The sequence below is a fragment of the Phyllobates terribilis genome, unplaced genomic scaffold (genome assembly GCF_046119375.1).
Source record: "Phyllobates terribilis strain yellow unplaced genomic scaffold, ASM4611937v1 Scaffold_9__5_contigs__length_417890890, whole genome shotgun sequence".
NCBI classification, from domain to species: Eukaryota; Metazoa; Chordata; class Amphibia; order Anura; family Dendrobatidae; genus Phyllobates; species Phyllobates terribilis.
The window spans coordinates 397,537,956-397,554,244 of NW_027362769.1; the positions used below are offsets into that span (position 1 = coordinate 397,537,956).

The following is a 16,289-nucleotide window of genomic DNA, read 5'->3' on the forward strand; positions in this document are numbered from 1 at the left end:
TCCCTCTTAGCTATAAACACCTCTGCCATATTTGGCAGCCTGGTCTCTTGCAAAAATAAAATGTCAGCTTCAACCCGGCTGAGAAAATCAAAGGCCGCAAATCTAGCCATATTTGACTTAATGCTGGCAACATTAATGGACGCCAGCGTCAACGGAGTGGGTACCGCCATCATTGGTGATTGAGTTAGATGGCTTTCTTCTTCCCACTCCCCTTACCCTCTGCCTCAGAGGAGGAATCCTTCCCCCTCTTTAATGACACAGAGGTGTCCATTACCACATTTTTCCTTCTTTTCTCGTCCTCGTCTCCGGACTCTGGGCCAGTCCCTCCCCCCACGGACCCTGCATCCCCAGGAGAAGGAGACTCGGCACCCCCTGTAAGCTCCGCTGAAGCCGGAACCTCACCCTCAGCCTCCTCCTCAGAGGAAGAGATGTTATCAAGGGCTTGGAACCGGTTAGAAAGACCAACCAGAGGGAAGTCGGTTTTACCTTCCTTAGGTACCTTGGTCAGAGCGGGAGAAGATGTTTTATCTCCCTTCTTTCTCTTCTTTTTGGTGCCGAGCTTACGCTTGTGCTCTAGCCACCGCTTATTATCCTCATCCATACTTTCATAATGGGAGGATTCTGAGGCAGAGGCGGTTTCCTCCCTGTGGATCCTCCTGACCTCCTCATCCAACTCATCATCCCTCGGGGCCTCAGCAGCAAGACTGGCATCCAGGACAGGGGCTGCCCCGGTAGTCTGGGGCTCGCCCCGCTCCCTCTCCTGTCTGCGCTTGTCTAGACGCCTCAGCTGGGCAGGCGTCTTTTTATTGCTTTTCTTCCCTGGCCCCTCGGCTCCCCCACCCCTGCTAGTCCCCTCCCCAGCAGAATCGGCCTCACGGCTTACTCCCACCGGGGTCTCGACTGCATTAGCGAAGGAGCGAGGACAACGGCTGAATGGGTGACCTAACTCACCACACAGGTGGCACCTAATCTCCACACAAGAGGCGGCAAGATGGCCGACACCCCCACACAACGCGCATTTCTGCACGGTGCAGTTTGCACTGAAGTGTGTGGGGTCGCCGCACCTGTGACAGAGCTTCGGTTGCCCCTGGTAGAAGACCAGGATACGATCCCTACCCAGGAAGGCAGACAATGGAATGTGGGCAACCGTACCACCTGAACGCTTAAGTTTTACCATAAACGTCCAGGCCCCTGACCAGATACCAAACTCGTCGCGGTTTTTCTTTGGCATCTCCACCACCTCTCCATACCGACCAAGCCACGTCATGATGTCATAGCAAGAAAGCGACTCGTTACGAGTCATCACGGTCACTTTCTTGATCTGGTTTTGGCGAGACACTGCCTGAACGGCAAAGTCTCGCCAGCCGGGCTCATTTTTTGCCAGCTCATAATTCGCCCAGAAGAGCTCAAGCCCCTCCGGCCGAACAAAGCTGATATCAAACTCAGGCGTGGAATAGGGATGTATCAAGGCGCAGATGTCAATCGCCTTGAAGCCCATCCTCAGCAGGAGCTCCACAACTTTAGACCTTGGAGTACATGCATCACTGCCCCTCCACCGAAGACGGACCACATTCCTACGCACACTGCCTGGCCCGGCTGTTGGGAGGGACCACACTGTATCCCCCCCTTTTTGCTCTCGGAAGGCCCCGAGGCCATGCCTCTCTATCCAGAAGGATAGATCAACCTCTCGACCCTCTACCATTAGTGATCTCTCCCCCTTCTTTAGAGCCTCCAGAAGGCGCCGTTGCAACATGCCGTCCCCAAAGCCCGGAGACAAGGAGGATGCCCTATTTGCCCCGGAGGTGACACTGGCATAACTCTGGACAGGTGTTGCCACCCCGGGGGGGGCAACCGGACCAGTGACCATATCAGCCCGAAAAGCAACACCATTACCCACCTCCATCTCACCCTCCACCAAACCAGCAACCACACCACTAGACAATGAATTAGCCTCATTCACCCCCACCACCACATTCATTCCTGCTGGACCAGTAACAATGGCGGATGACATTTTGACCTCTGCACAAGGCACAAGGGGCTCAGTCACCTCCATAGAACTGGAGGCGACCTCACCCCCGGTCTTATGTGTGCCCTCCACATCATTGGTCGGTAATTTCCGCTGTTTGGCATTCGGAATAATGTGGCGCTGAGCTTTAGATGCTGTTAGGCGCCGCTGATCTTTAGCATCAGGATCTTCCGGACCAGCGACGCCAACACAAAATAGCACTTTCGTGGGAGGACCGGAACGCTCAGCCCCGACAGCCCCCTCACACTGCCGTCGCTTCTCAACTAAGTGATCAGCGGCAACAGCATTCAGAGGCGCCGAGGCTACCGGAGCTACCCCCGACACCGGGCTGCTCCCCCCTCCCACTGAGGAGCGCACCACAGCATCGTGGCCTGATGGAACGCCCGCCGCCGGGCCGCCCTCACTGTCCAGCCTCTCGGCTGATGCACCTCCTGCTGCGTCCCCACTACTACAAGCAGAGACGGAGCTCTGCGCCTCACTACTGCGCTCTGTAATCTCCCCGCGCCTTTGCACCGGATCCACAGCAGAACCCGGGCTGGGCTGGGCAACGGGGCTTATACAGCGAGCTGAGCCTGCCGCCGACTCAGGGGGTACAGGGAGGGGGGCATATACGTATCTTACCGCTTCCTGCAGCTTTGGCTTGGTCTTCTTTGCCTTTTTGTGGCCCCCAGGTGCCTCTTCTGGTAGATCGTCACCAAGATGGAAGTTTTGGAGGCACACTGGGGACTCCAGGAGCTTAATCTCCGCCATTAGCGCCCCTCCCTGGCCGCTGCTGTCACTGTCCTCCCCAGAGCCGGCAGAACTGCGACCGGATGTCACTATCGCCTGTCCTGCAGGGAGCTCGCTGCACGTGGCCTGCGGGTGACTTTGCAGGCTGCCAGGTGGGGCTTCCTGCTGGTCATCATCATCATCCACCTGGCTCTCAGGCTGCAGCCCCATCTGCCTTTGCTCTCTGGTATCAGCCATTTCTCTAAAGCGGTCTTCATTTATTAGTTTTTCTTTGAAATGACCACTCTGCTCCCTGATGTCAGCTTTCCTCAGTTCCAGCAGGTGAATCTCGCTGGTCAGTCGCTTTACCTCTGCCTGGAGTTTAGCCTTGCTCTGTTTGGAGGCCCCCGCAGCTTTGGCGCTTGTGCAGCGCAGCTGCTCCCGGAGCCTCCTGATGAGCTTACTGGCATCTTCATACTCACGGAGGCGGATCATGACCCGGGAGGCATAGGTGGACACAGACTCCCGGGGTCCCTGCAGCGCCCAACCCCCCTCAGGGAGGTTGGCCTCACCTCCGTGAGCACTCCGCTTTCCTCCGGAAGGAGCACCATCTTGCACGCCGCTGTCAGGCTTTTCCTCCATGCTGGAAGCCTTGCGGCTTCTGGGGGTCTCCACAATCCCGGGAGGAGTAGGAGCCACATTGCTGCGACTCCTGGTGCAGCGTCTCACCCCCGAGTCCTCTGATGTGCAGGCCGGTTGCTGGTTTCTTCTGCCCCCCGCCGGCCTGGTTCGGGAAGCAGAAGCCTGGGACTTGGCTCCTTCACTCATCCCAGAAACCAGCTCTCCCTCCGGGAAAGAGAGAGAGCAGGTCCCCAGGTGGAGAGGTGTTGGTTTCTCAGAGATCAGGAGCTCACAGCAGGATCTGCAGCCACCACACCCGTAATCACCACACTGACTAGCAGCTGATCAGAGCTGCACCCAGTATGCTGCTGGTGGAGTCACTGTGTGCATACATTACATTACTGATCCTGAGTTACATCCTGTATTATGCTCCAGAGCTGCACTCACTATTCTGCTGATGCAGTCACTGTGTTCATACATTACATTACTGATCCTGAGTTACCTCCTGTATTATACTCCAGAGCTGCACTCACTATTCTGCTGATGCAGTCACTGTGTACATACATTACATTACTGATCCTGAGTTACCTCCTGTATTATACTCCAGAGCTGCACTCACTATTCTGCTGGTGCAGTCACTGTGTACATACATTACATTACTGATCCTGAGTTACATCCTGTATTATACCCCAGAGCTGCACTCACTATTCTGCTGGTGCAGTCACTGTGCACATACATTACATTACTGATCCTGAGTTACATCCTGTATTATACTCCAGAGCTGCACTCACCATTCTGCTGGTGCAGTCACTGTGTACATACATTACATTACTGATCGTGAGTTACATCCTGTATTATACTCCAGAGCTGCACTCACTATTCTGCTGGTGCAGTCACTGTGTACATACATTACATTACTGATCCTGAGTTACCTCCTGTATTATACTCCAGAGCTGTACTCACTTTTCTGTTGGTGGAGTCACTGTGTACATACATTACATTACTGATCCTGAGTTACCTCCTGTATTATACTCCAGAGCTGCACTCACTATTCTGCTGGTGCAGTCACTGTGCACATACATTACATTACTGATCCTGAGTTACATCCTGTATTATACTCCAGAGCTGCACTCACTTTTCTGCTGGTGCAGTCACTGTGTACATACATTACATTACTGATCCTGAGTTACCTCCTGTATTATACTCCAGAGCTGCGCTCACTATTCTGCTAGTGCAGTCACTGTGTACATACATTACATTACTGATCCTGAGTTACATCCTGTATTATACTCCAGAGCTGCACTCACTATTCTGCTGGTGCAGTCACTGTGTACATACATTACATTACTGATCCTGAGTTACCTCCTGTATTATACTCCAGAGCTGCACTCACTATTCTGCTGGTGCAGTCACTGTGTACATACATTACATTACTGATCCTGAGTTACATCCTGTATTATACTCCAGAGCTGCACTCACTATTCTGCTGGTGCAGTCACTGTGTATATACATTACATTACTGATCCTGAGTTACATCCTGTATAATACTCCAGAGCTGCACTCACTATTCTGCTGGTGCAGTCACTGTGTACATACATTACATTACTGAGCCTGAGTTACATCCTGTATTATACTCCAGAGCTGCACTCACTATTCTGCTGGTGCAGTCACTGTGTACATACATTACATTACTAATCCTGAGCTACATCCTGTATTATACTCCAGAGCTGCACTCACTATTCTGCTGGTGCAGTCACTGTGTACATACATTACATTACTGAGCCTGAGTTACATCCTGTATTATACTCCAGAGCTGCACTCACTATTCTGCTGGTGGAGTCACTGTGTACATACATTACATTACTGATCCTGAGTTACCTCCTGTATTATACTCCAGAGCAGCACTCACTATTCTGCTGGTGCAGTCACTGTGTACATACATTACATTACTGATCCTGAGTTACATCCTGTATTATACTCCAGAGCTGCACTCACTATTCTGCAGGTGCAGTCACTGTGTACATACATTACATTACTGATCCTGAGTTACATCCTGTATAATACTCCAGAGCTGCACTCACTATTCTGCAGGTGCAGTCACTGTGTACATACATTACATTACTGATCCTGAGTTACATCCTGTATTATACTCCAGAGCTGCACTCACTATTCTGCTGGTGCAGTCACTGTGTACATACATTACATTACTGATCCTGAGTTACATCCTGTATTATACTCCAGAGCTGCACTCACTATTCTGCTGGTGCAGTCACTGTGTACATACATTACATTACTGATCCTGAGTTACCTCCTGTATTATACTCCAGAGCTGCACTCACTATTCTGTTGGTGCAGTCACTGTGTACATACATTACATTACTGATCCTGAGTTACATCCTGTATTATACTCCAGAGCTGCACTCACTATTCTGCTGGTGCAGTCACTGTGTACATACATTACATTACTGATCCTGAGTTACATCCTGTATTATACTCCAGAGCTGCACTCACTATTCTGCTGGTGCAGTCACTGTGTACATACATTACATTACTGATCCTGAGTTACATCCTGTATTATACTCCAGAGCTGCACTCACTATTCTGCTGGTGCAGTCACTGTGTACATACATTACATTACTGATCCTGAGTTACCTCCTGTATTATACTCCAGAGCTGCACTCACTATTCTGCTGGTGGAGTCACTGTGTACATACATTACATTACTGATCCTGAGTTACCTCCTGTATTATACTCCAGAGCTGCACTCACTATTCTGCTGGTGCAGTCACTGTGTACATACATTACATTACTGATCCTGAGTTACCTCCTGTATTATACTCCAGAGCTGCACTCACTATTCTGCTGGTGGAGTCACTGTGTACATACATTACATTACTGATCCTGAGTTACATCCTGTATTATACTCCAGAGCTGCACTCACTATTCTGCTGGTGCAGTCACTGTGTACATACATTACATTACTGATCCTGAGATACATCCTGTATTATACTCCAGAGCTGCACTCACTATTCTGCTGGTGGAGTCACTGTGTACATACATTACATTACTGATCCTGAGTTACCTCCTGTATTATACTCCAGAGCTGCACTCACTATTCTGCTGGTGCAGTCACTGTGTACATACATTACATTACTGATCCTGAGTTACAGCCTGTATTATACTCCAGAGCTGCGCTCACTATTCTGCTGGTGCAGTCACTGTGTACATACATTACATTACTGATCCTGAGTTACCTCCTGTATTATACTCCAGAGCTGCACTCACTATTCTGCTGGTGCAGTCACTGTGTACATACATTACATTACTGATCCTGAGTTACATCCTGTATTATACTCCAGAGCTGCACTTACTATTCTGCTGGTGCAGTCACTGTGTACATACATTACATTACTGATCCTGAGTTACCTCCTGTATTATACTCCAGAGCTGCACTCACTATTCTGCTGGTGCAGTCACTGTGTACATACATTACATTACTGATCCTGAGTTACATCCTGTATTATACTCCAGAGCTGCGCTCACTATTCTGCTGGTGCAGTCACTGTGTACATACATTACATTACTGATCCTGAGTTACCTCCTGTATTATACTCCAGAGCTGCACTCACTATTCTGCTGGTGCAGTCACTGTGTACATACATTATATTACTGATCCTGAGTTACATCCTGTATTATACTCCAGAGCTGCACTCACTATTCTGCTGGTGCAGTCACTGTGTACATACATTACATTACTGATCCTGAGTTACCTCCTGTATTATACTCCAGAGCTGCACTCACTATTCTGCTGGTGCAGTCACTGTGTACATACATTACATTACTGATCCTGAGTTACATCCTGTATTATACTCCAGAGCTGCACTCACTATTCTGCTGGTGCAGTCACTGTGTACATACATTACATTACTGATCCTGAGTTACCTCCTGTATTATACTCCAGAGCTGCACTCACTATTCTGCTGGTGCAGTCACTGTGTACATACATTACATTACTGATCCTGAGTTACCTCCTGTATTATACTCCAGAGCTGCACTCACTATTCTGCTGGTGCAGTCACTGTGTACATACATTATATTACTGATCCTGAGTTACATCCTGTATTATACTCCAGAGCTGCGCTCACTATTCTGCTGGTGCAGTCACTGTGTACATACATTACATTACTGATCCTGAGTTACCTCCTGTATTATACTCCAGAGCTGCACTCACTATTCTGCTGGTGCAGTCACTGTGTACATACATTACATTACTGATCCTGAGTTACATCCTGTATTATACTCCAGAGCTGCACTCACTATTCTGCTGGTGCAGTCACTGTGTACATACATTACATTACTGATCCTGAGTTACCTCCTGTATTATACTCCAGAGCTGCACTCACTATTCTGCTGGTGCAGTCACTGTGTACATACATTACATTACTGATCCTGAGTTACCTCCTGTATTATACTCCAGAGCTGCACTCACTATTCTGCTGGTGCAGTCACTGTGTACATACATTACATTACTGATCCTGAGTTACATCCTGTATTATACTCCAGAGCTGCACTCACTATTCTTTTGGTGCAGTCACTGTGTACATACATTACATTACTGATCCTGAGTTACCTCCTGTATTATACTCCAGAGCTGCACTCACTATTCTGCTGGTGCAGTCACTGTGTACATACATTACATTACTGATCCTGAGTTACATCCTGTATTATACTCCAGAGCTGCACTCACTATTCTGCTGGTGCAATCACTGTGTACATACATTACATTACTGATCCAGAGTTACATCCTGTATTATACTCCAGAGCTGCGCTCACTATTCTGCTGGTGCAGTCACTGTGTACATACATTACATTACTGATCCTGAGTTACCTCCTGTATTATACTCCAGAGCTGCACTCACTATTCTGCTGGTGCAGTCACTGTGTACATACATTACATTACTGATCCTGAGTTACATCCTGTATTATACTCCAGAGCTGCACTCACTATTCTGCTGGTGCAGTCACTGTGTACATACATTACATTACTGATCCTGAGTTACATCCTGTATTATACTCCAGAGCTGCACTCACTATTCTGCTGGTGCAGTCACTGTGTACATACATTACATTACTGATCCTGAGTTACCTCCTGTATTATACTCCAGAGCTGCACTCACTATTCTGCTGGTGGAGTCACTGTGTACATACATTACATTACTGATCCTGAGTTACATCCTGTATTATACTCCAGAGCTGCACTCACTATTCTGCTGGTGGAGTCACTGTGTACATACATTACATTACTGATCCTGAGTTACCTCCTGTATTATACTCCAGAGCTGCACTCACTATTCTGCTGGTGCAGTCACTGTGTACATACATTACATTACTGATCCTGAGTTACCTCCTGTATTATACTCCAGAGCTGCGCTCACTATTCTGCTGGTGCAGTCACTGTGTACATACATTACATTACTGATCCTGAGTTACCTCCTGTATTATACCCCAGAGCTGCATTCACTATTCTGCTGGTGCAGTCACTGTGTACATACATTACATTACTGATACTGAGTTACATCCTGTATTATACTCCAGAGCTGCACTCACTATTCTGCTGGTGCAGTCACTGTGTACATACATTACATTACTGATCCTGAGTTACCTCCTGTATTATACTCCAGAGCTGCACTCACTATTCTGCTGGTGCAGTCACTGTGTACATACATTACATTACTGATCCTGAGTTACCTCCTGTATTATACTCCAGAGCTGCACTCACTTTTCTGTTGGTGGAGTCACTGTGTACATACATTACATTACTGATCCTGAGTTACCTCCTGTATTATACTCCAGAGCTGCACTCACTATTCTGCTGGTGCAGTCACTGTGTACATACATTACATTACTGATCCTGAGTTACATCCTGTATTATACTCCAGAGCTGCACTCACTATTCTGCTGGTGCAGTCACTGTGTACATACATTACATTACTGATCCTGAGTTACCTCCTGTATTATACTCCAGAGCTGCACTCACTTTTCTGTTGGTGGAGTCACTGTGTACATACATTACATTACTGATCCTGAGTTACCTCCTGTATTATACTCCAGAGCTGCACCCAGTATGCTGCTGGTGGAGTCACTGTGTACATACATTACATTACTGATCCTGAGTTACATCCTGTATTATACTCCAGAGCTGCACTCACTATTCTGCTGATGCAGTCACTGTGTTCATACATTACATTACTGATCCTGAGTTACCTCCTGTATTATACTCCAGAGCTGCACTCACTATTCTGCTGATGCAGTCACTGTGTACATACATTACATTACTGATCCTGAGTTACCTCTTGTATTATACTCCAGAGCTGCACTCACTATTCTGCTGATGCAGTCACTGTGTTCATACATTACATTACTGATCCTGAGTTACCTCCTGTATTATACTCCAGAGCTGCACTCACTATTCTGCTGATGCAGTCACTGTGTACATACATTACATTACTGATCCTGAGTTACCTCCTGTATTATACTCCAGAGCTGCACTCACTATTCTGCTGGTGCAGTCACTGTGTACATACATTACATTACTGATCCTGAGTTACATGCTGTATTATACTCCAGAGCTGCACTCACTATTCTGCTGATGCAGTCACTGTGTACATACATTACATTACTGATCCTGAGTTACCTCCTGTATTATACTCCAGAGCTGCACTCACTATTCTGCTGATGCAGTCACTGTGTTCATACATTACATTACTGATCCTGAGTTACCTCCTGTATTATACTCCAGAGCTGCACTCACTATTCTGCTGGTGCAGTCACTGTGTACATACATTACATTACTGATCCTGAGTTACATGCTGTATTATACTCCAGAGCTGCACTCACTATTCTGCTGATGCAGTCACTGTGTACATACATTACATTACTGATCCTGAGTTACCTCCTGTATTATACTCCAGAGCTGCACTCACTATTCTGCTGGTGCAGTCACTGTGTACATACATTACATTACTGATTCTGAGTTACATCCTGTATTATACCCCAGAGCTGCACTCACTATTCTGCTGGTGCAGTCACTGTGCACATACATTACATTACTGATCCTGAGTTACATCCTGTATTATACTCCAGAGCTGCACTCACCATTCTGCTGGTGCAGTCACTGTGTACATACATTACATTACTGATCGTGAGTTACATCCTGTATTATACTCCAGAGCTGCACTCACTATTCTGCTGGTGCAGTCACTGTGTACATACATTACATTACTGATCCTGAGTTACCTCCTGTATTATACTCCAGAGCTGCACTCACTATTCTGCTGGTGCAGTCACTGTGTACATACATTACATTACTGATCCTGAGTTACATCCTGTATTATACTCCAGAGCTGCACTCACTATTCTGCTGGTGCAGTCACTGTGTATATACATTACATTACTGATCCTGAGTTACATCCTGTATAATACTCCAGAGCTGCACTCACTATTCTGCTGGTGCAGTCACTGTGTATATACATTACATTACTGATCCTGAGTTACATCCTGTATTATACTCCAGAGCTGCACTCACTATTCTGCTGGTGCAGTCACTGTGTACATACATTACATTACTGATCCTGAGTTACCTCCTGTATTATACTCCAGAGCAGCACTCACTATTCTGCTGGTGCAGTCACTGTGTACATACATTACATTACTGATCCTGAGTTACATCCTGTATTATACTCCAGAGCTGCACTCACTATTCTGCTGGTGCAGTCACTGTGTACATACATTACATTACTGATCCTGAGTTACATCCTGTATTATACTCCAGAGCTGCACTCACTATTCTGCAGGTGCAGTCACTGTGTACATACATTACATTACTGATCCTGAGTTACATCCTGTATTATACTCCAGAGCTGCACTCACTATTCTGCAGGTGCAGTCACTGTGTACATACATTACATTACTGATCCTGAGTTACATCCTGTATTATACTCCAGAGCTGCACTCACTATTCTGCTGGTGCAGTCACTGTGTACATACATTAGATTACTGATCCTGAGTTACCTCCTGTATTATACTCCAGAGCTGCACTCACTATTCTGCTGGTGCAGTCACTGTGTACATACATTACATTACTGATCCTGAGTTACATCCTGTATTATACTCCAGAGCTGCACTCACTATTCTGCTGGTGCAGTCACTGTGTACATACATTACATTACTGATCCTGAGTTACATCCTGTATTATACTCCAGAGCTGCACTCACTATTCTGCAGGTGCAGTCACTGTGTACATACATTACATTACTGATCCTGAGTTACATCCTGTATTATACTCCAGAGCTGCACTCACTATTCTGCTGGTGCAGTCACTGTGTACATACATTACATTACTGATCCTGAGTTACATCCTGTATTATACTCCAGAGCTGCACTCACTATTCTGCTGGTGGAGTCACTGTGTACATACATTACATTACTGATCCTGAGTTACCTCCTGTATTATACTCCAGAGCTGCACTCACTATTCTGCTGGTGGAGTCACTGTGTACATACATTACATTACTGATCCTGAGTTACCTCCTGTATTATACTCCAGAGCTGCACTCACTATTCTGCTGGTGGAGTCACTGTGTACATACATTACATTACTGATCCTGAGTTACCTCCTGTATTATACTCCAGAGCTGCACTCACTATTCTGCTGGTGCAGTCACTGTGTACATACATTACATTACTGATCCTGAGTTACCTCCTGTATTATACTCCAGAGCTGCACTCACTATTCTGCTGGTGGAGTCACTGTGTACATACATTACATTACTGATCCTGAGTTACCTCCTGTATTATACTCCAGAGCTGCACTCACTATTCTGCTGGTGCAGTCACTGTGTACATACATTACATTACTGATCCTGAGTTACCTCCTGTATTATACTCCAGAGCTGCACTCACTATTCTGCTGGTGCAGTCACTGTGTACATACATTACATTACTGATCCTGAGTTACCTCCTGTATTATACTCCAGAGCTGCACTCACTATTCTGCTGGTGCAGTCACTGTGTACATACATTACATTACTGATCCTGAGTTACAGCCTGTATTATACTCCAGAGCTGCGCTCACTATTCTGCTGGTGCAGTCACTGTGTACATACATTACATTACTGATCCTGAGTTACCTCCTGTATTATACTCCAGAGCTGCACTCACTATTCTGCTGGTGCAGTCACTGTGTACATACATTACATTACTGATCCTGAGTTACATCCTGTATTATACTCCAGAGCTGCACTCACTATTCTGCTGGTGCAGTCACTGTGTACATACATTACATTACTGATCCTGAGTTACAGCCTGTATTATACTCCAGAGCTGCGCTCACTATTCTGCTGGTGCAGTCACTGTGTACATACATTACATTACTGATCCTGAGTTACCTCCTGTATTATACTCCAGAGCTGCACTCACTATTCTGCTGGTGGAGTCACTGAGTACATACATTACATTACTGATCCTGAGTTACATCCTGTATTATACTCCAGAGCTGCACTCACTATTCTGCTGGTGCAGTCACTGTGTACATACATTACATTACTGATCCTGAGTTACCTCCTGTATTATACTCCAGAGCTGCACTCACTATTCTGCTGGTGCAGTCACTGTGTACATACATTACCTTACTGATCCTGAGTTACCTCCTGTGTTATACTCCAGAGCTGCACTCACTATTCTGCTGGTGCAGTCACTGTGTACATACATTACATTACTGATCCTGAGTTACATCCTGTATTATACTCCAGAGCTGCGCTCACTATTCTGCTGGTGCAGTCACTGTGTACATACATTACATTACTGATCCTGAGTTACCTCCTGTATTATACCCCAGAGCTGCACTCACTATTCTGCTGGTGCAGTCACTGTGTACATGCATTACATTACTGATCCTGAGTTACCTCCTGTATTATACCCCAGAGCTGCACTCACTATTCTGCTGGTGCAGTCACTGTGTACATACATTACATTACTGATCCTGAGTTACATCCTGTATTATACCCCAGAGCTGCACTCACTATTCTGCTGGTGCAGTCACTGTGTACATACATTACATTACTGATCCTGAGTTACATCCTGTATTATACCCCAGAGCTGCACTCACTATTCTGCTGGTGCAGTCACTGTGTACATACATTACATTACTGATCCTGAGTTACATCCTGTATTATACCCCAGAGCTGCACTCACTATTCTGCTGGTGCAGTCACTGTGTACATACATTACATTACTGATCCTGAGTTACATCCTGTATTATACCCCAGAGCTGCACTCACTATTCTGCTGGTGCAGTCACTGTGTACATACATTACATTACTGATCCTGAGTTACATCCTGTATTATACCCCAGAGCTGCACTCACTATTCTGCTGGTGGAGTACAGCTCAGCCTTCGCTGCTCTGAGTGCCGTCCTGGTGAGTGTGTAGATTACCTGGCTGCACTACGGACAGCATGTCCTTCCAGGCATAGTACTGGAGCGGTCCCTTGAACAGTCCCTCGGGCGGCTTCTCCTTTATCACAGTGATATTTTCTTCTATCTCTCCCGTCTTACAATGACTGTTGCAAAAAAAATACCCAAAAGTTATAAAGTCCCGGCTCCTTAATTTCCGGGTGTTGGGGCTACTGCTTGGAGTAACGGTGATGCCGCCGTGTCCATGCTGTGTGTTACCGGCTGATATCCCAGGTCCACCACCATACTGACCATTCATTAAAGCGGACACACTGTATCATCAGGGACTTACCGCCGTATGAATTCTGCAATATCCTGCGGGAAGGAAAAAGAGACATTTTGAAATTCATATCCTAAAAAATGTGGCAATGTTTCCACCCCCATTAGTGACGCTGACCCCGACCTGTAATATCTTGACGTCGCTGGCTACTAGCTTCTTCTGACATTCCTCCAAGTTTTTCTCAAGGTCCTCCTGCTTCTTTACGAGATTCTCCATGTTCCTCTCCATTTCCTTCAGGATGGGATCGTAGGTGGCGTCCAGTTGCTGGCGATGCTCTTGCTGTGCATCATCTAAAAACTTGTGCAGTTTCTTAAACTCCTTAGTGATATGTTCAGCGAGCTGCTGCTTGTGAGCCTGGAAATAATAGGAGAGCCAGAAACATGTCAGGAAACACTGATCTAACCTAGGTATGCAAAGCTGAAGATGTACAATGTATGTATTATCTAGCTGTCACTATATACCGAAGATACCCAGGTTATACTAGCTGTACACTTAGATACCCAGGTTATACCAATGTAAAGGAGTGGATGATCACTGTACCCCTGAAAATTGTATTAAGATTACATGATGTTTTAGTGTGTTGCACTAATGCCTACATATGCGGTGGTATCGATATGTAATATATTTGTGTCATTGCTCTGTAGCTGTTTTAGTATGTGCTGGTTACTGTGTTTCTCCTAAAATTGCAAGATTTACACTGGTTAGCAAAGAGTTAACACTGATCCAGAGACCTCTGCAATGGGGAAAGGGAGCTTTAAGCAAGGGCTCATTCAGACGTCTGTGCACATCGGCCCGAAGCTATCATGCTTTGGTCACGACAGCCGGCGCCAGTCGGTGTATTCGGGTCCGAGATCTGACCAATGTACACAGATGTCTGAACGAGCCTTACAGAAAAGGCAATGTTAGAGAGTTCTAGGTTCTCAGCGTGAGAAGTAGTGGAGTGGAGCTGTTAGGCCGCAGTGTTACGTGTGTAGTAAAGAAATGGAGGTAGCAATTTGGGCAGAACGGAAGGAGAGCCCAGCTGCGGTGGGTACGGAGTCGAGAACCCAGGAAGGTACAGCTGTAGTTTTGTGGGGACCCTGAGACAGCAACAGATATGACTGACAGAGGCAACGTGTATGCCGTACCTGAGAATGTTAGTGAAATAACACTGGGCTTGCCAAACTGGGAAATAGGTACTTTACTGAAAAGGGCTGTGGGCAGCAGGAAGGACATCTTAAAAAATACTGAATAAACCCAGATGTTTTGAAAAAAAATGTTATCTTTGCAGATCAGTAACGTCTCCATCCTGCAATTTCTATCATTCCACAACTTTTCCTTCTTGGTGCTGTAATTTCACTGTTGAGGAGTGTAAATTACCTTATGTTCTGTGATCTTCTGCTCCTGCTCGGTCTTGGCATTTTTCACTTCATTCACTATTCCCAGCTGCTTCTGGATATTCCGAAACAAATTACTCTGAAATGAAAATTATTATGTCATTTTGTCATTATCATTATTCTACGTCTTAATATTGGATTCTCGCTATAATTGGATTCTGCAGGTCATTGTACAGTGGTAAATGGTGGGATACGCAATCGTTTCCTTGTATTTAATGGTGTACACATCGTCTGGGCTCTGGCGGTCAGTGGTATATACAGTGTCTGGGCTCTGGTGGGCAGTGGTATATACAGTGTCTGGGCTTTGGTGGGCAGTGGTATATACAGTGTCTGGGCTCTGGTGGTCAGTGGTATATACAGTGTCTGGGCTTTGGTGGGCAGTGGTATATACAGTGTCTGGGCTCTGGTGGTCAGTGGTATATACAGTGTCTGGGCTCTGGTGGGCAGTGGTATATACAGTGTCTGGGCTCTGGTGGTCAGTGGTATATACAGTGTCTGGGCTCTGGTGGGCAGTGGTATATATACAGTGTCTGGGCTCTGGTGGGCAGTGGTATATACAGCTTCTGTGCTCTGGTGGTCAGTGGTATATATACAGTGTCTAGGCTCTGGTGGGCAGTGGTATATACACAGTGTCTGAGCTCTGGTGGGCAGTGGTATATACAGTGTCTGGGCTCTGGTGGGCAGTGGTATATACAGCGTCTGGGCTCTGGTGGGCAGTGGTATATACAGTGTCTGGGCTCTGGTGGTCAGTGGTATATACAGTGTCTG

General features: G+C 46.4%; 1 protein-coding gene across 3 annotated transcripts in view; it reads right to left on the reverse strand.

The window, feature by feature from the left end:
• Nucleotides 1–16,289, reverse strand: part of LOC141162590 (zinc-binding protein A33-like) — a 54,653-nt gene that overhangs the window by 18,356 nt on the left and 20,008 nt on the right. For all 3 annotated transcript variants that reach the window (XR_012250789.1, XM_073648847.1, XM_073648848.1), the window contains exons 2-5: nt 15,505–15,600; nt 14,269–14,499; nt 14,158–14,180; nt 13,848–13,972 (exon numbers count right to left, since the gene is read on the reverse strand). Coding sequence is in view for 2 of the 3 variants with exons in the window: in XM_073648847.1 (XP_073504948.1) it covers nt 13,848–13,972; nt 14,158–14,180; nt 14,269–14,499; nt 15,505–15,600 (475 nt within the window). In the remaining variant the exon portion in view is untranslated. The remainder of the gene's footprint in view (nt 1–13,847; nt 13,973–14,157; nt 14,181–14,268; nt 14,500–15,504; nt 15,601–16,289) is intronic.